Here is a 20552-nt window from a genome sequence, read left to right as displayed (position 1 = left end):
CTCTAATCCCTGGTACAATGGAATACTCCACGAGGACAGACGTTCGCTCAGATCATCTGAACGCACCTGGAGATCTGTTCCATCCGCCAATCACCTCAAGATCCTTAGGACAAAGAGAAATGCATATTACCAAACGATCAAGCGCACCAAGGCCGACTTCTTCAGCCTCCAACTAGACCAAGCAAGAAATCGCCCCAAAAAACTTTTTGAATTAATCAGAACCCAATCCAAGGATGCACAACAACATCCACCAGACATATCGTGCCCGCAACCAAACTGTGAAGAATTTTCCGCCTTCTTCACTGGGAAGAATGACACCACTTAAAGGACCTCTTAATTGATTTAACCCTACATGCGGGACCGCATACAAAACCCCCCCCCCCCCAGCATTTCCAACTGCGCCATACCAAATCCCATCAAAGCTTGATCTAAAATATGACGCAGCCTGGTCTTCCTTTACCATTTATTCTGAAGAAACCATAGGCAAAATACTCAGTGCCCTGAACCCTGCCAATCACTTCACCGATCCTCTCCCCGCTAATGTTGTCAAAGACCTAACTCCTCTGCTTCTGCCTCTCTGGACCAAGATCATAAACAGCTCACTTCAACAAGGTTGCTTCCCGGACACCCTCAAAGTTGGTCAGGTATCACCCATTCTAAAGAAGCCCACGGCCAACCCTACGGACCTAAACAACTATCGCCCTATTTCCAATATTCCTACCTTGGCCAAACTATTGGAAAAATGTGTTCACCCACAACTGACGAGGCATATTGATCACTTTGACCTCCTTAACAAACATCAATCAGGCTTCTGAGCAGCTCATAGCACTGAATCAGCCATGACACACAATTGATGATGCGCTACAAATCCTTGATCAAAATGGATCCTGCTTACTCATCCTGCTAGACCTCTCCTCAGCCTTTGATACGGTCAAACATGAGAACCTGATAGACGTCCTGGAACATAGAATGGGATTATCAGGAGCAGTGCTAAACTGGTTTACCTCATTTCTCCAAAATCGAACACAACAATTTAAGGTCAATAACTCCTTGTCCAAACCCGTCCCAGTAACTCTGGGAGTCCCACAAGGGTCTTCACTATCCCCAACATTGTTTAATCCCTTCATGGAACCACTCACCGAAATTCTACACGCATCTAACGTGCAATATCACATGTACGCCGACGACACACAACTATACCTTAAATCCACACCTTAGAAGACATCAAATTGCTGAATACAACGCTTAGGAACACCCAAACTTGGCTAGCAGAAAACCATCTCAAATTGAATGCCCTAAAAACCGAATTCCTTCGAATAGCTCCACCCGCCCAAGTCCCCATAATGCAAGATTGGATTAAACATCTTGCGGCATTCAAAGTTCAACCTACCATCGTGGACTCCGCGAAATCACTAGGAATAACTCTTGACAGTAACCTCAATATGCAATAACACAGCAATGCTTCAAAGGGAGCAAACTTCCAGATAAACACACTGAGGAAACTTAAACCCTTTCTACCATTCAACGACTTAAAGCAGGCAGTACAAGCTATAGTTATACCTAGAGTGGAATACAGTAGTATCTCTCTTTGTGGCCCACCCAAAGCATCAACGGCACCGTTAAGAGCTTCAATCAATGCTGCAGCGAGACTCATCACTGGCTCTAAAAGAAGTTCCCACATCTCCCCGGATCTACAATCCTTGAACTGGCTACCTCTGGAAGCCAGAATTCATCTGAAAATAGCGTGTATGATGCACAAAGCCATGCCTCACAATGCACCCAGCTATCTGGCACAGAAACTGACGATCTCTGGTGGGATCAGATCTTCAAGAAGTGCGGAAAACCTACTACTGAAACCACAAAGATTCCATAAGAAGAAAACATAGAACCGAACCTTCTCTGGGATGGCGCCCAGAATTTGGAATGCCTTACCTCCAGAAACCAGACTTACTTTTAAATGCCATGCACCCTCCCTTGAGGTCTGCATATGGGTAATTTATTTATACTTAAAAGGGTGGTTTTGACCTGCCTAATGAGCTTATTTTGACAGATCGAACTGCAGAAGGCTAACTTCCTACCCATCTTGTCCAATCCTCCAGACATGCCGCCCACTACACAACTTCTCCTGGATGACCACTTATCTAAACCCTACAAAGATGTTCTAACTCTTGGCCACGGGAGCATGGGAGAGGGTGCCAGCATCTGAAATCGTGACTAGTTACTATGACTTTTATTTTCTGGTATCTAAAAGATGAAAGCCCACCTTATCCTAGATTTTCGACCTCCGAACTTCTTCATAAGGAAAGCCAAGGTCAGGATACTCACCCTAACCCAACTTCTATTTGCCGTTGATTTAGGAGACTGCATTATAGTGCTGGATCTGCGAGATGCATATTTCCACATACCCAACCTAAAATTCCCACACCAGTTACCTGCAGGTTCAGTTCACCGTGCTCCCCTTTGGCCTACCCAGTGCACCTCGTGTTTTTACAATATTGATGGTGGTGGTTGCAGCTCATTTGCGGAGGTTGGGAAGGCCAGTCTTCCCGAATCTCAACAGCTGGCTACTGAAGGAGGACTAGCCTCAAACAGTGGTGAACTATTTCGAGATTACAACAGGGCTGTGCATTATTCCGCGATCTGGTGGTTGGCTCCGGATTCGTAGTCTTTCTTTTTTTTTTTTTTGTAGCCCAGGTGGGCGTCGACGTCCCACCATTTGGTGCACCTCTCGTGACGTCGTCCCACCTTTGGGGCGCCATCTTCAGATTCTTTTTTCCGCCGTTGGGTCTGGATCGTCATCGAGAAGCTCCAGAGTTTTAGACTAAGGAAGAAGGAAAATACGCAAGTTTCATGGAAGGAGAACCTTTAGAAGACTACAGAGAGAAAGGTATTACAGCCGGGACGACGAAGAAGGAGGGGATCCTCGAATTCTTCGACGCACAGAGGAAAATGCGCACTCGGAGGCTCTGAGCGCAATGGACAAGATACCATTTAAGTTCTGCCCTAACTGCCTCCACAAGTTCGCGCAGAAGGACCAACACCCGGTCTGCAACCTTTGCCTGCCGTTCGACCACGAGAGGAAGGACTGCAACGCCTGTTCCGCCTTCGCGCCGAAGACTCTCCGGGTGAGAGAACGTCGGAGGAGAGCCAACTTCAGCATGGAAGGCAAGAGTAAGGCCCCGTTGCTGTACGATCTGGGCCTATCAACCGACGATGAAGACAACATCGCCGAGGGACCTGATGTCTTCACGGGCGCAGAGACCGATAAGAAAACGACTGACGAGGTAAGAGACACGTAGAGTACAAAACCACCGAAAGGGCCCCGAAAATCGGATGGTGACTCGAAAAAATGAGTCAAAGTCCTCAAAGGAAACACCGGCGCCGAAGATTTCGACGTCCGCCAGTGGTTCAAAAGACAAAAGGCCGAGCGGATCCTTCGAGAAGGACTCCCAGGTGCCGAAGACCGCCGAGAGGCAGAGTTCGTCGAAACAGACCCACGAGGTGGGACGTTCGGCGACGAAAGACAAGACCGCGTTGACGCAGGCTCCGTCGAAGAGACCTGTGGTCGACGCTGAGCACATCCCAAGCATGGAGAAGAGAAAGAGAAGGCTCGAGGCGGAGATGGAGAGCATCCTTCAGAGGAAGGAGTTCGACGAACGAATGAAGCAATTCAAAATCCCAACGGTCCCGTCTACGAAGGTCGTGGAGATCGAGGAAGAAGGGGATTTCGACACGGAAGAGTAGTCGAGAAGTCCTGAAGAGGAGGAGGAAGGCACCTACTATGAGGGAGAAGGTGATGATTAGGATCAGCAGTCGTTCTACGGCTTGGCGTCGTCGACGAGTCAGGAGCTGGAATGGCAGGACATCGACACTGAAAACCCCGAAGAGCCCGTGGACTCGTATCCTTCGAGGCCTTCGCCGCCTGACGACATCGGGGTGTACAACATGGTCGTCAAGAGTGCTGCAGCAGCCTTTGGTGTGAAATTGGACGAGGAGAAGCCGAAAGCAGACTTTCTACTCGAAACTCTGCTCCCCATCCAGACAAGGAGCCAGTTCCTCCCTATGCTCCAAAGCATGATGAACCAAGGGAAGGAGGCGTTTAAGGACCCGGGAAGATGCCGGTCCATCACACCCAGAACGGAAAAAAAAGTACAAGCACTCCTCGCAGGATCCTCCTTACATCAAGGGATCGGTCACGGCAGATTCCATCATTGCTTCCACGGCCAGGAAAAGAACCAATGTGCCGGCGACCTCGGGGCCACCTCCTGATAAGGAGAGCAGAAGGATGGACCTTACTGGAAGAAAGGTAGAAAGAAACGCCGCAATGCACTGGCGCATGGCTAACTCAAATGCACTACTGAACAGGCACCAGTACCAGCACTGGGATGAGCTGGGGGAACTAGTCAAGCATCTCCCAGAAGAGTACCGTCAAAGAGCTTCCCATCTAGTGGAGGAAGGGAAGAATATCGCCAACTCCTGCATCAAGACTGCATTGGACGGGGTGGAAACTTCAAGCAGACTGATGGCCATAGGGATCACGGAAAGGAGGCAGGCTTGGCTCAGAATTTCTGGATTCAAGCAGGAAGTCCAGAATAACATACTGAACACCCCTTTCAACGGTGAAACGCTGTTCGGGGAAACTGTGGACGAGAAGCTCACCCAGCTGGAAAAGGAAAATGAGACGGCAAGATCCATGGGAGCCCTGCAATTCAGAGGAATGCGAAGAGGCACCCCAAATCGGAGACCCTACGGAAGGGGAGGAAGCCAGCAGGGTACGTCGCACCAGACATTCCAGCACGGGCAGCAGGGTGACAGTCACAGCCAGCAGGGACAGCAGAAGCAGAACTGGCAGTACCAGCCTCGAGGCCAGTCCTTTCGAGGGAGAGGAAACAGACGTGGCCAAAGGAGGAGAGGGGGAGACCAACCCTCATCTAAGTGACTACACACACAAAAGGACGCTCACCCACAGCATACCCCGAAGAGTGAAGCGCACTGTAAGAACACCAAGGGGGTTACACAAAACAAGCGCCTACGAGCATGCAACACCGGTAGGCGGAAGACTGGGCCTCTACCTTCAACAATAGCAAGAAATAACCTCAGACAAATGGGTTCTCAACGTCATACAGCACGGATACTGCATAGAGTTAGAGAAAAGACCTCCAAACAAGAAACCAAAGAGAAGACAGCGCTCGGGTCAGGAGCTCGCTCAACTCAGGGAGGAGACACTTCAACTACTGGAAAAGAAGGCCATAGAACTAGTGCCACGCAGAGAAAGGAACAAGGGAGTGTACTCAAACTACTTCCTTGTACCAAAGGTGGACGAATCCCTTAGACCCATCCTGGACCTTAGGTTCCTAAACAAATTCATAAAGACGCAAACATTCAAAATGACATAACTACAAGAAGTGCTACCCCAAATACGAGGCGGAGACTTCATGTCCACCGTGGACCTCAAGGACGCCTACCTACACATCCCAATGAACAGGCGACACAAAAACCTGCTAAGGTTCAGCATCAACCAGGATCATTATCAGTTTACAACCCTGACATTCGGCCTAAAGTCAGCCCCAAGGGTCTTCACAAAATGCCTTGCAGCAGTAGCAGCGTACCTACGAAGGGAGGGGATTCATGTATACCCTTACCTAGACGACTGGCTAGTCAAAGCAAGCACTCGCGAAAAGTGCGAGGAGCACGCAGAACGGGTGACAAGAACACTAACAAACCTGGGGTTCTCGATACACTGGGCGAAGTCATCCATAGAACCAGAGCAGGTGAAGATCTTCCTGGGGGCGAAGATCAACTCTATAGACGAAACGGTGATGCCCAGCGACAGAAGAACAATAGCCCTGCTGAACGAGACGCGTCTCTACCAGAAGGGGCGAGTTCTGACAGTGAGAACAGTGAGCAAGATCATGGGGATGATGGCGTCATGCATCCACCTAGTCCCCAATGCACGGCTTCACATGAGACCATTCCAAGAATGGCTGCAACAGCAATGGTCACAAGCAAACGGAAGTTGGGAGGATCTAGTGGTTGTTACACACGCGGTGCAAGAGGAGATAACATGGTGGAACAGGGAGAACTTAACGACAGGAAAGACCTTGAAACCACCAAACCCAACTGTGACCATTACCACGGACGCATCACAAATAGGATGGGGAGCACACATGAACAAACTCGGGGTGAGGGGTCTGTGGACTCCGGCAGATGCGGTCAGACACATCAATTACCTGGAATTGAAGACGGTCCTGCTAGCCCTGACGGCCTTCCAGAAACAGATATACAACCAGAAAGTGTTGATACAGACGGACAATACCACTACCATGTTCTATATCAACAAGCAGGGAGGGACACAATCGTTCCCCCTTTCCACTCTGGCACAGGAGATTTGGAGATGGGCCATCCCACTCAAGATAGACCTGCTGGCCATACACCTACCAGGGAAGGACAATGTGGAGGCAGACTGGCTCAGCAGACAGACATCGGTATCCCATGAGTGGGAGCTCAATGGACAGGAAACAGAGGCTATTCCAAAGGTGGGGAACACCGACAATAGTCCTGTTTGCAACACGCCTGAATGCAAAATGCCAAAACTTCGCATCCAGACAACCAGAACAGCAATCGCAAGGGAATGCCCTATGGATAAGTTGGTCAAAGACATTTGCCTACGCTTTTCCACCGATACCGCTGTTACACAGGGTGCTCGACAAGTGCAGGACCAGCAACATGACACTGATCCTAGTGGCACCACAGTGGGCAAGGCAAACTTGGTTCTCTCAAATAGTGGAAATGGCACAAGTCACTCCTCACAAATTCACAAGAAGAAAGGACCTGCTCTCCATGCAGAACGGAGAGGTCCTGCACCCAGAACCAGAGAGCCTCAGCCTGGCGGCATGGCTCCTGAAGACTTAGAGTTTGCGCACCTGAACCTACCTCAAAGCACTATGCAAGTGCTACGGGAGGCAAGGAGACCTACAACACGAAAATGCTATGGGGAGAAATGGAAAAGGTTCACAATATGGTGCAGCAGAAATAAACTACTGAATAAAATGACAACTGAGTCAACGGTGCTTAGGTATCTCACATACCTACTAAAAAGTAATCTATGCTCATCCTCCCTAAGGGTACACCTGGCGGCAATCGTAGCTTACACACGAGGGGAGAGAGGAGCTGCAAGCACGGATACTGCAAGAGCCCTACATCCAGATACACAAGGACAGGGTGTTTCTAAGAACGGACCCACACTTTATGCCTAAGGTGGTGTCGGCATTCCATATGAACCAGACAATTCAGATGCCGAGTTTCTTTCAAAACCCCACGACAAGCGCAGAAAGGGCACTGCACACTCTGGACGCTAGAAGGGCAGTGATGCACTACATTGAGAGGAACCAAAGAGCACAGGAAGACCAAGCAGCTCTTTGTCTCCTTTGCAACTAGTTTTCTGGGTAGACCCGTGACAAAAGCCACCATTGCACGATGGATTGCACTGACAATACAATTCTGCCACAAACAAGCAGGGCAGGAGCTATCGGAGGGGCCACAAGCCCACTCAACAAGGAAGAAGGGAGCAACTATTGCCTTTCTGGCAAATACTCCCATTCAGGACATATGCCTGGCGGCAACATGGGCTTCAGTGCACACGTTCACTAAGCACTATTGCGTGGACGTTCAGATGAACAAGGAAGCATAAGTAGGACAGAAGGTGCTTTAGCACATATTCAACAGCCAACACTCATCTACCACCCAGCCGCCGCAAAGATAACAAATCGCTACAAAGTCTATGCACAGCATAGTGAATCCAGAAAGATTCACGCTGCAAAACGAATAGTTTCTTACCTGTCGGTGTAGTTTTGCAGCTTGAAGATCTTTCTGGATTCACTAGCGAACCCACCCACCTCCGTCAGGAAGATGAGGATGGAGGAAGAGGTGGAAGGACATGGAAGAACAGAATAATTGGAATACTAAAAGAAATTGGAAAAGGAAAGTTAAGAGAACACCTAGGGTTAAAAAAAAAAATTAAAAAAAATAAGGGGAAAAAAGAACCCAAAGATGGCGCCCCAAAGGTGGGACTTCCGCAGGAAGCACGACGACGTCACGAGAGGTGCGTCAAATGGTGGGACGTCGACGCCCACCTGGGCTACAAAAAAAAACAAAAAACAAAAGAAAGACTACGAATCCGGACCCAACCATCAGATCGCGGAATAATGCACAGCATAGTGAATCCAGAAAGATCTTCAAGCTGCAAAACTACACCGACAGGTAAGAAACTATTCGTTTCTGTCAAAATGCATAAGTCACACCTGACTCATTCACAATGGCTCCTCATCCTCTGAGCCATCATTTTATACCAGTGATACTCCAAGTACGGTCTGGGGGCCGCCTGAGGCCCTCCTGATCTTTACATGCGGCGGCTGGTTAAACAGCAGCAATAGGCTGCTGCTTACTTTACAAAGCACTAATACTCTTAAATATATAAAATAAATGGCAGACCTTTATTTGAAGTCTGCCTGAAGTAAAAAAAAAAAAAAATGCACAGTAGCTGTCGTGCACCACTTAATTTGAAGAACACCTTAAATTTAAAAGACCTCTTGCAACAAATGTGTAAAAATATGATAGTCCTTTCAAAATTCAAAAAATGTATTTAATTAACCTGCAGAAGCTTTCACCTTAGTACATCAGATTATAAAAGTGCACTGTGACTTCTTTTAAAGCGGCAGTTTTCAAACATGAATTTAGAAAAATTCTTGCCCCCACCACACTGACAACAATGCCAATAGGGAAAGTGAAATAAGTCAATTGCCTAGGATAACACCGTTTGATCAAGTGTGGAAGCTGTGATTGAACTCCGATGCAATTCAACCACTGCGTTGCTTCCCCTACACCTACCTTACACCTCCCACGCCCCGACCAGCACCATGCTGGTATCTATGCCGCCCTCGGTCACATCACAGATGAACATTTTAGCTCATTGCAAATTGTTTGCGAATACCCAGGTTATATACTGTGCTCTTTTAGGCCCTCACTCCAGCTTAGCGAGCCCAGGATACTTTGGTTATGAAACAGATGTTTCAAACTACTGCCTGACCCTCAGTGAGGGTGACTGAGGCTTCAGGGTCTCTTGGCCTCGTACAACCTGCTTATTGACGACACCAAGATTCGGATTTTAGGTCCCAGTGGGCTCCCCACCAAGTAAATATGTCAGATTGCATCCAGGTGCCTGAGGAGACTGCAAAAGACCAGCACTGGTGGCTGGTTGTCCATAATTGGACATGCGGTAGACTCTTCACCCTAGTGCATTCAGCAAGTGGACTCAACCTTGCTGCAGCTAGTCTCCACATGGAATTGTTGGAGTTGCGAGTGATTCGTTTGCCACTGAAGGCGTTCCTTCCAACAATCAAGGGGTAATGGGTAGAGGTTCTTGCAACACAATTGCCATGTGATGCTACAACAAACAGGGCGGAGTGGGGTTGTGCCAGAAAGCTCTGTGCCTTTGGAAGTGTCTGAAAGCTCAAGGCATTTCCCTAATTGCCCAGCGTCTGGCAGTATCTTTAAACCCCAGTGCAGACATACTCCGCTGATGGTGCCCAGCAGAGCTTTATGGTTGTTACACAAGGTGGCATAGTACATCTTTCAGCAATGATGTGAACCCTAGTTCGATCTATGCGCCACCACACAGAATGTGCAGCAACTAGATTTCACAAGGCAATCGTCTTTAGGAGATTCCTCTCGCCTGTATCGGGGCCTGGCACTCCTGCACCCCCCCCCCCCCCCCCCCCCCCCCCCCTTCTACCTCTCCTGCCCAGAGTGCTCCAGAAAATGAAAGAGTACAGCGAAAGAGCAGTAGAGACCGAGCCCAAGTCATCTTAGTCTTCCCAGGCTGGGCAAGGAGAGTGTGGTACCCTGAAGTTCCAGCTATTAGCACATGTCGTTTGATTTGGGTGCCCTTTTGGGAGAATCTGCTGTCACAGCAGCAGTGCAGAGTCTTGCACTTGAGCCTCCGGCACCGGAATGCATGGAGATTATGTGGTGACAATTGATTTCGTTTGACCTTCATCCTGGTGTTATTCTGGCAGCCAGGCATCCCTCGACGAAGTCTATCCATGTAGGACGTTGAGAGAAGTTTGTTGTGTAGTGTTCTTCTGGTCACAGCCAACCCTGACAAATTTCTTTATCTGGCATTTTGTTTACTTTATCATTGGTGAAGGAAGTCCTTGTTGAGGCCTTAGTTAAAAGGTTACTTATCAGCCTTTTTATGTTTACCAGATAAGCTACTTTTTTTTCAGACCACCTGTTTTGATGCCTTTTTTTAAAGGGGCTGATTCCTATGTTACCACTTACTCCTTTTATAATGTCTTCTTGGGATTTAAGTCTTGTCTTGACCTACCTTATGTTCATGCCTTTTGCACATTAGTCTTTTATGCCTACTTATGCTTAAAACTGTGTTCCTCATCACCATAAAATCTGCCAGGCGAGTGAGAACTTCAGGCCTTGTCCTTTTTCCACCATTTGTCTACTTTTTATCAAACAAATGAGTCCTTTGAACAGAAGCAGCATTCCTGCCTGAAGTACATGCCTTTTCATGTATGGAAATCCATCTCCTTGTCAACCTTTTATGCACTGCCTCCTCCTTCGAAGGAGGAAGAGGAACCACATCTCTTTGATCCTAAGAGGGCCCTTAGATTTTACATTGAGTGAATCAGGGGATTTTGACAGAATAACCAACTGTCAGTTTTTTGGGGTCAAAGTGGTACAGAAAAGAATCCTTTCTTGATGGATTATCTTATGTATTAAGATCTGCTTTGGGCTAGCCAAAAAGCTGCCCCAGAATGTTTGCACACTCCACCAGAGCAAAAGCTGTTACCACTGCGCTGGCGTGCGGTGTGCCTGTCTTGAACATCTGCCAGGCTGCTATGTGGGTGACTATAGGAAGCTGGCTCTTTGTGATCTATCAAAAATTTGATATACTGTTTAAAGTGTCCAGGGGTTCCCTTATGAGTGGACAGGGGCTAGCTATGCAATCCAAAAGTGCTCCATTAGGGGGGTAGTGTGGTCGAGCAGTCTTAGGCCTAACACAGAGGAGGGCAACCAGTTTGCAAATACACACAATGATTAATAAGTGACACACATGACCGGAGATGCCAAGTACCTTTTATATATGATTTGGCATCCGTGAAAAATTGTTAGTTTAATTACGTTTTTAAATATACATTCTTTTCACTTTAAGAAGTGGTAACAGTGCAATTTCTGGGTTCTGATGCGTTATTCTATGGAAGGAAGAACAAGTTCTGCACACTGGTACAGTACAGCGAATTACTAGACCAATCTCCAGTAGTTAAGGGTGAGTGGTTGGCAAGGTCCAAGGCAGCACCAACAGTACACCACGAGGGCGGCAGGGTGCAAATCGTCGTCTGGAGCCTAATTTGTTTCAGTAGGGATCGGCCACTGTTAAAGAGGCTGCAGACTCTGACTAGGAAACCAGTCGGGATGAACCAGCAAGTGGACTCAGGCTTTGCAATGCTCTGGGATGGGGGACCCCTTTGGTCCTCTTCACCAAAGCCCACGGGCGATGGCTGCATGGGTGTCCTTAAGAGTCCTTTTTTTCCTTACTGGAGACGTCGCGGTCAAGGAGGACTGAGTGCAGAAGCTGCATTCGACGTTGGGGCGTATTGGGAGATGGGGGAAACCACGATGGACTCGAGGTCTGGAGGGCAAGGGTACCTTGTTGGCACTGGTAGTGCACTTCAACTCGGGTTGGATGCGACCGGTGCAGTGGTGGTTTCAGGTGTTGGGTTCTGGCAGTTCGGGAGGCCTCAGTCTTCTATTTTGGAGATTCTTTAGAACAGGTCTGCTGTTCACTGGAGATCTTGAGTCTTCCCAAGTTTCTGGAGTCACAGATGTAGGACAAGTTAACTTTGGTGCCGTTTTTGAAAAGGGATGCAAACTGGCAGAGTTGGTGCCAGGTCAGCTGCTTCTTCTCTCTTCTCAGCTTTTATGTCTCTTCGGCGTCCTCTCTTCTCTGGTCGTTATGATCTGCTTCTCTGGTGCCAGGGTCTCCCATAAATACTGAATTTAGGGGTGTTAGGGGAGTTTAGGGTGGTAGCCAATGGGTTACTAACCCTTGGGGTCACTATGCCCCCTTTGTATGACCACTTCCTGGGGTAAGTGGGCATAAGCATGTCCCAGAATTCCCAAGTATGCCACCACAAAGATGGCTACTTCTGAAAAATCATGTCCACCTCACAGTGGTCCACCTTAGGGGTGGTACAAGCTTGGAGGTGGCACGCCTACCGAACTATCTAATTTTTCCGCCTGTCCAAGTGCTAATGGGGCTCTGGCCGGGGGGAGGGGGTGGGGTGGCTTCCTCTCCTGTGAGGGGAGCCAGATTTGCATTCCAAATGCTGTAGCTTCTTTGAAGCTTGCCTGCCCAAGGAGGCTAATCAGCAAGTCATCCTGTGGGAGGAGATATTACACCCTCTTCCCGGACAGGCTTTTTTTCGGAGTCTCCTGAGAGCAAAGTCTCTCACCCTAGAAGGTCAGAACAGCATCTTGGGTGGCAGGCTGGCAGAAACCAGTCGGCAAGGACACCAGGGGCGGTTAGGTTTTGAGGGGATATCTCTAAGTTTCACTATGGGTGTATGTATTGTTAAATCCAACACTGACAGAAAAGTGGGTTTACCAGTACGAGATTTATGATGCCAAACATCCCTATTTTCAGTGAAGCCATTATGTAGCTGGGAAACTAATTTTCACCAGTGTCCAGCACATGTTTTAAAATGTCTTCCTTGCTCACTTGTACTACTTAGGAATAGTAAAGAAAATCTGAAGATGGGAAATAAAGCCACTTGTAACACCAGTTTTCCATCATAGATATCTTTATTAAATTTAGCAAGTTTTCTTTCCTCAATAGATCCAGTGCACAGAACCAAATCTTTATTTTAGATTCCCTTTTAGATGCCAAAATAAACTTGGAGGCCAACTGTTTTTCTTGAGATCATGCCCTTTGCATTATTTTTCGTTAAGCATTTTTCTCTCTGCTAAAAATGGACTTTGAGTGTAAAGGTATTTTGGGGTCCTGCACATTTTGGTGCTTTGTGTGTATGAATTTAAAGAAAATATTCATGATGGAGAACTATTATCAACAGTAAAAAATTATCGCTACTGGTTTTTAGACTACGATTAAGCCTCCACTCTTTACAGATGGCACCTTCTACAATTATCAAAGGTTCCTCTTCTGAACATTTGTAGAGCTTTAATTTGTACTTCACAAAATGTTGCGTTAATATGGGAACAAAGAAATTGTAAGTTGAATGAACAGTACGTAAGAGAATATTCAGACCTATTTTAATTGAACACACTTCACCCACAACCACCAAAGTAAGAATGCTAATCAGTGTACTGTGTACCTGGAATGAACTTGGCTGCAAAAGAAAACCTGTACTTGCCTGTAAAAAATTTTTGGGAGCTTAGTCAGTCACCCAGCTTCCCCAGAGTTTGTGAAGTTCTGCATCTAAGCAAGCTTGTGCACACATCCCTCTATTTTTCTCTTGTTTTTCCCCCCAGCTCCACCTCCTAAAAAGATGGCACATAGTTGATAGAAACAATCTCAAGCCTTTAGACAAAACAAGTACATTTTTCCAAACAAATCCGTAGATGCATAATTAACCCAGAATATAAAACCCACTGTTAAGTCTGAGAACAAGATATGTGTTTGTTTTGTGGTATTTTAGATGTTCATTGTAGTGTTTCTTATTTGTTTTATAGGTGTTGGTGTGAACAGCAGCACTCAGAGCGTGCTTAGCCGTCCAATGCAACGGAAGCTAGTGACTCTGGTGCACTGTCAGCTGGTGGAGGAGGAAGGGCGGATCCGGGCCATGCGGGCTGCACGCTCGCTGGGCGAGAGAACTGTCACAGAACTCATCCTCCAGCACCAGAATCCTCAACAGCTCTCCTCCAATCTTTGGGCTGCTGTCCGTGCCCGGGGGTGCCAGTTCCTTGGACCAGGTATGCAGCATGAAGAGCTTTGGGTGACCTTTCAATAGAGCTATACAAGATATAACTATCATTACATGCAGTTTGGAATCTGATAATTCATCTAGGTTAAATTATTAGTTCGGGTTCAAGAGGATTTCTTGACCAATAGGTTGCAATATTTCATTCTGTACTGGGTTGTTAGTTTTCCAAGTAAACCACCTTCTCACCTTCTCACTTTAGATTGAAGGCTGGGTCTGCCCTCTGACGCAACTTCCGCCCTATGTTTATCAGCGGGGGCCACCTGGGGTGTTGTTTAGAGGAAGGCACCGGGCCGCCTGAGTTTTAAAGTATCATTTGGAAGCTGTTTCTGTATTTAATAATGTATTCACTTTTTGTTGTGTCACACCGCTTTGTTACCTGGCGTCAACTTTGCAACATTACTGGGTTAATTGTTAGGGGATTGCATGAGGGGCCACCTGTTCAATGTAATGGAAGAATAAGGTTATGGCAGAGAAGTATTCTTTCTTAGCCTTTGTTTGATGTCTTAGGCAGTGTCCTGCATATCCTTGTTTGGGTGTGTCCCATTTCCTTGGTGTTTGGGGGCTGGGCTCAGTTCTGGTAAAGTCTTTCTGCAACCACCTCATTGAAGGGGCTTCTCTTTGAGACTGTACCGTAGTTCGTTTTGGGTTGTTTGTCAGGCTAGTACTTAATGCATTCTAGAGTTCGGACACCAGTGATTATTCTGACTCCATTCTTTTTCTGATTAAATATGCCTCTTTAGTCTTATCTGACTTGAATAATGGGTATTGTTTATGAAGGTATTTTGTACCCTGAGCTTTAAACTCTGCAAATATGATGCAATTAATTCAAAATCTAATCCTTTGCATCACTGGGAGTTTGTGCAGCTCTGAAGACTGAGTGAAGTGGGTTTATATTTCTTAATATTTTCTTAAGTTCAGAATCTACCTGGCTCCTTGGCTGCGAGATTCGATGTTGAGGCCTCCTATTCCACATCAGAGCCTCCTCCTCTCTTTTGAATTCCTCAAGAAGATGAAGAACTGGAATTTCAATTAACCAACATACCATAGAAAGGGCTTGGCGTGCACACCTGATAGTGTGGTTTACAAATATACACAACATAATCTCGTTTGAGGCAATATAGTTCGCACTGAGGCTTTGATTTGCTCAATGTGGTCGCTCTTCTGAAAGACAATTCTCAGAAGCATAAGTAGTAGTTGGTGCTGAGATTGGATGTGCAAATAGAACTCATAGTTCTGTAGCTCCCTGCAGGCGAATTGTTATTCAAACCTTTGTGACTCGAGTGAAGATCCTATGAAGCAGCATTAGGACTGTAAGTTTCATACTAAATGTCTGCCTGTGATGCTAGCTCATATGTAGTTCAGCTAGATTCACGTGTATAGGGTACATGGATGATTGGCAGGTGAAGGGGTGACTCAAGAAAAATGCCTTGCCCTCAATTCCATGAAATTGCTCTTCTTTCTTAAACCAACTCAATGCTTTTTGGGAGCCGCACTGAGTGCCGTCACAGGGAAAGCATACCCCAGCACAGGTTGAGTGACCTACATGAGCAACCTTACCGTTCAGGTGTCCCCACAGGAATGTCTTCTCTTCATGAGCGTGTTGGAGCTTTTGGTGGTACAATTGGCTCTATGAGCATTCCAAAGCAGACTTCACAACAAGATAGGAATGATTTGGACAGCTGATATGACCACCAAGTACTACATAGAAAAATGGTGGCATACATTTGCCACAATTATCTAAAATGGCTCAAGCAGTATCGTCGTCATTCACACTTGTTGTTAGAGCACATTCCTGGGTGGGCAGTGACATTGCTTATCTTCCCAGCCGGCTCACAACCAAAACCTTCACTCCTAGAGTTCTCCAACCTGTTTCTAACTGCACACAAATCATAATGCCTATATTTTGCCTCTCCATGTACACACTGCAATGCCCTATGGGTAAAGTGATCAAATATGTTTGCTTGTGCCTACACTTCCATAATTGTTCTAGTTGCAATAGCTGCATATATGCAAAAGAGCAAACCTAATTTGTCCTTATGGTAATGAATGGGTTAAAACAATATTTGAGCTGCTGGTTTCTTCTTGGGACCTCCATATTGTCCTCGCAAAGCCTATGCAGGCGTCTTTTGACATATTCCACTCGTATCCTATACAGGTCATCTACGGGACTCTTCAAAGAGTGAGCAAACAGTCAGTTGAAGAAGCATTCATGCTAGTATACAGAAGCAGCCGTGTATTCTTTGTCACTCACCACCTCTGTCTCTCTCATTTTTCTCCGATTAGTGTTGCTAGTCCAGGTTAATCAATCTATTGATTTGCCATCCTTTTTCCCGAACTATGCAGTCAGTCAATTTACCCGCTTTAGATTTGTAAGAACTGTTATAGCGTATGTTAACCATTCTCTGTCATTCAGAAAGACGAAACGGTTGTGTGTAGCATTTGCCCAACCATATCCTGACTACGCAATTTGAAAAGCAGGCCTTGCTGGATGAATGGTTAGGAGTATTCAACCAAGTTATATCAAAGCTAAAGGCACACATTATGCGATACCTAGAGCACCTTCCACGTGCAAAAAAAAAATAGGAGCTGGCAGTATACAACTAGCATAGCTTGCATTCCTTGCCGCCAAGAAGCTCAGTTCAAGTAGACTGTACTTAAAACCTTGTTCCAGACGCCATCCACTTCAGCTCGCAAGCTACTGCATTAGGGATCTCCACCAGCACATTCAGAAGGAAACATAATGTACCTGTAGCACTCTATTTGCAGTTTACCATGATGTAGAGTCCTATTGTAATTTCATTTACATAGCTAACTCAACATTTTAACTTTATTTCAGCATACATGCCATAAGTGTCCTCATGCAAACATTTAAGACTCTGGCGAATCACCATAAAAATACATTCTTTTGGATAAATGATAAAAATTAGTAACAAACGTGGCTGTACCATTCAACAATTCCATCAAAATTAAAATTTGCTACATTGTAAGAGGTTCGTATTTACAGAGGATGAAAATGGCCATAAATTACACTGCTACTATGTACACGGTAAAATAATCATTACCCAGTAGCAGATGTATAAAGATCCGCTTTCCTGCAATCATTCCAGTACTTGAGTAGGATCTCTAAAATACATTGCATCTAAAACATTAATAGTCTTATTACCATGGCCAAAAACGTCTTGGGAACAGGAACCAGTTAGATGCTAATAACTGGCCCACTTCGTTCTAGGTTTCTTTCTTGCATATTTCTCCTTATGCCCCACATGTGACCTAGGAACTTGCCAACTGCACATGCAAAGACCGGTCTAGTGCCTGATTTTAGAATTCGCAAGGCATCCCAGTAGTTCTTTGTGTTCATTTGTTGACAGATCTTTGATATCCATTTTGATCTAGGGCTCTCGTAAGCTGGACAAGCTAACAACACAAAGCTTTGCTATATCACTGATGGGGTATCAGCCCATGTCTAACATTAAGGGATACAGTGGGGTGCTTTGTAGCAGCATCACTAGATTCCTTAGAAATTTGTGCTCCTATCTGGCAAGATCAGTTATCTTGTCAAAGCCCCAGAGCTCTGACCCATACAAGGCAGAGGTAACCGCTTTTAAATCGTAGACCTGCATGGCAGCGGAAACTGGTTTGCTGTAAGAGGAACGATGTTCTTTCCCCAAAGCCCCTGTTATACGCTTGTTGTTCAGTACCATTTTCGTTATATAGGGGTTCCAGGTCATATTCTCCGAAAGGTTGACACCTAAGTAATCCAAGGTGCTTACTCTTTCCAGGGGGGTCCCTCCTAATGTTGGCCTACCTTTATATGATTTATGGGGTTTAAAATCCTAAATTTGTTTTTTGAAGTATTTATTTCTAGACCCAGAGTGTCGCAGAAAAGTTTGAATCTATTTAATAATATCTGTAACCCCGCCGGGATTTTTGACACCAACAAGGTGTCATCTGCAAACAAGAAGGTCACTACCTTTTTCCTGCGTAAAGATGGAGCATTGGCGGGCTCTTGTGATAGAAAGCTAACCAACTCATTCATATAAAGGGAAGAGAGTAGGTGCCAGGACGCAACCCCGGAGGATTCCCCTATTAACCGGGTTGCGGTCTAGAAGTTGCCCCCGCATGCCCTATCTTATCCGAGCAAAATTATTTTCATGTAATCGAATGACTAAGTTAAGTATTGGAGGTGGGATTCCCATGTCTTTAGGCACTTGCCATAGCTTCTGTCTAGGAACTAGATGGAAGGCAGTCTTCAGGTCAATGAAAGCTAGGTACAGACTACCCTGGCCAATAGTTAATGTATGTATTGGCATTTGTAAGGCGCGTATATTAGCCCAAAGGTTTCATAGCGCCAGCAGATACTCAGATGATGGGCGTGCGGTCAAGCAGTATTAGAATAGCCAGATTTTCAGGAGTTTACGAAATTTCTGATGGCTGGGTTCTAGCCTAATGTACAAAGGAAGAGCATTCCAGCTCTCAGGGGCAATTTTGGAGAAGGATCTGTCTCCGTTTCTGACGGTTCGTACTTTGGGGACGGTAAGAAGGTGCATGCTGGAGGATCTGAGTGTTCTAGTCGGGCGATAGTCTGTGAGTTTATTGGCTAGATAAGTTGGACCTTTGCCGTTCAGAGATTTGTGAACCAGGCAGCACATTTTAAACTTAATACGCTTTTTTATAGGAAGCCAATGGAGCGACCTCAAACAGGGGGCGGAAGAGGTGCGAGAAGGGAGATCAAGAGCCATCCTGGCTGCAGTATTTTGAAGGACCTGGAGTTTATTCAGGAGATTCTCGTTTATAGAGGTGAAAAGAGCATTGCCATAGTCCAGGCGGCTAAAAATTAGTCCCTGGATTAAAGGCAGACGAGAGGAAAGAGCGATCCACTTGAAGATTTTCTTTAGGTTACGCATGAGCACAAAGCTGGTGTGGGTGATGTTAATATGGTCAGCCATGGTGAGTTTGTTGTCTAGCATTATCCCTAAGTTACGGGCTGTTGCCTTGGGAGGGGGGACAAGGTCCCAACGATGATGGCCACCAATCATCTGTCCAGTGACTATGAGTATTTCCAAAGAGCAAATTTCTCTTTTGGCAGCATTGAGTAAAAGGTAGTTGTTTGACATCCAGTCTTTTACCGCGAGCATGCATTTTTGGAATCTCAATTTGGCATTAGTAGGATTGGTTCCCAGGGTGATGAGGATTTGTGTGTCGTCTGCATAGGACACGGTTTCAAATCCGTGAACTTTGATTAATCTTGCTAGAGGAGACACATAAAGATTAAAAAGCGTGGGGCTCAATATGGAGCCTTGTGGTACACCTTTATCTACTTCCTGATCTATGGAGGAAAATTTGCCAATCTGGACCTTGGAGCTCCGTCCAGTCAGATAGCTTTTGATCCATAATAGAGCTGAGCCTTCGACACCAACCTCCGCCAGCCGTTCTACTAGAATGCTGTGTGAGATGGTGTCGAAAGCAGCGGATATGTCTAGTAGTATCAGGATGGCGGACTGTTTAGCATCCAGAGCTAGCCTGATATTGTCCACCATTTCAAGTAGGGCTGTTTCGGTGCTGTGAAACGCCCTAAATCCTGACTGAGATGGATCTAATAATTTATTAGACTCAAGGTGTTTAGTGAGTTGGGTGTTAATTAGGGATTCTAAGACCTTGCCGAACATCGGAAGGAGAGAGATGGGCCGATAATTCAAAGGTTGTGATGGGTCAGCAGAAGGCTTTTTCAAAATGGGTCTGATGACGGCTTCTTTCCAGTGTGAGGGAACCGTCGAGTGAGAGAGTGAGATTAAAAATTTTGGTCAGGTGTGGGGTAAAAATGGGGACAACTTTGGACAAAATTAGAGAAGAAGCCGGATCAGCTGGGGAGCCCAACTTAATTCTATTCATTGTGAAGGTTACTTCATCTTCCGTGAATGAGTGAAATTCCTTTAAGATGGCGATGGGAGCGGGAGGGGCTATATTAGTAGTCTGCTTGAGAGATGGAACAATAACGGTGAGATTGGTGAATGTCTTGTAGATATCATTGATTTTGTTATAAAAAAAAAAAGAGGAAAGGGTATCAACCCATTCGTGGGACGCAGTTGTGGCGGGCTGGCAGGGCGGGGGGTTAGAGAACTCCTTAACTATTTTATAGAGTTCTCTGTGCGAGTTCGCGGCCTGGTCTATCCTGTGCCCCAGGTAGACTTTTTTAGCTAGGGCAATGCCGCTCATGTATTGACGGTGGGATTTTGTGTATTGTAATCTGTCATTAGGATTTTTTGTATGCCGCCATTTACGTTTGCGTGCCCTAACGACCAGTTTCGTTGTTTTGAGTTCTGTGGTAAACCATGGAGACAGTTTGTTAGGACATCTGTTTAGTTTACTAGGGGCGATGATATCTAGGGTTGCAGTAATAGCTTGGTCTAGGTTAATCGCGGCCAGGTTGGGATCCTTGAGCAATTCGATGGGTGCGGTGGAAAAGTGTGAAGAAAAGACTTCAGGACTAATCTTGTTCCATGGTCTGCTCATGTTAGGATCCATCCTTGGTTGAGGTGGAAA

General features: G+C 46.1%; 1 protein-coding gene across 13 annotated transcripts in view; it reads left to right on the top strand.

The window, feature by feature from the left end:
• Positions 1-20552, top strand: part of RC3H1 (ring finger and CCCH-type domains 1) — a 710644-nt gene that overhangs the window by 152737 nt on the left and 537355 nt on the right. For all 13 annotated transcript variants that reach the window (XM_085601577.1, XM_085601575.1, XM_085601567.1 and 10 more), the window contains exon 4: positions 13762-14001. In XM_085601577.1, coding sequence (XP_085457703.1) covers positions 13762-14001 — 240 coding nt within the window. The remainder of the gene's footprint in view (positions 1-13761; positions 14002-20552) is intronic.

The sequence above is a fragment of the Triturus cristatus genome, chromosome 4_2 (genome assembly GCF_964204655.1).
Source record: "Triturus cristatus chromosome 4_2, aTriCri1.1, whole genome shotgun sequence".
In the NCBI taxonomy this organism is placed as follows: Eukaryota; Metazoa; Chordata; class Amphibia; order Caudata; family Salamandridae; genus Triturus; species Triturus cristatus.
This window is presented reverse-complemented; position numbering and strand designations above follow the sequence as displayed.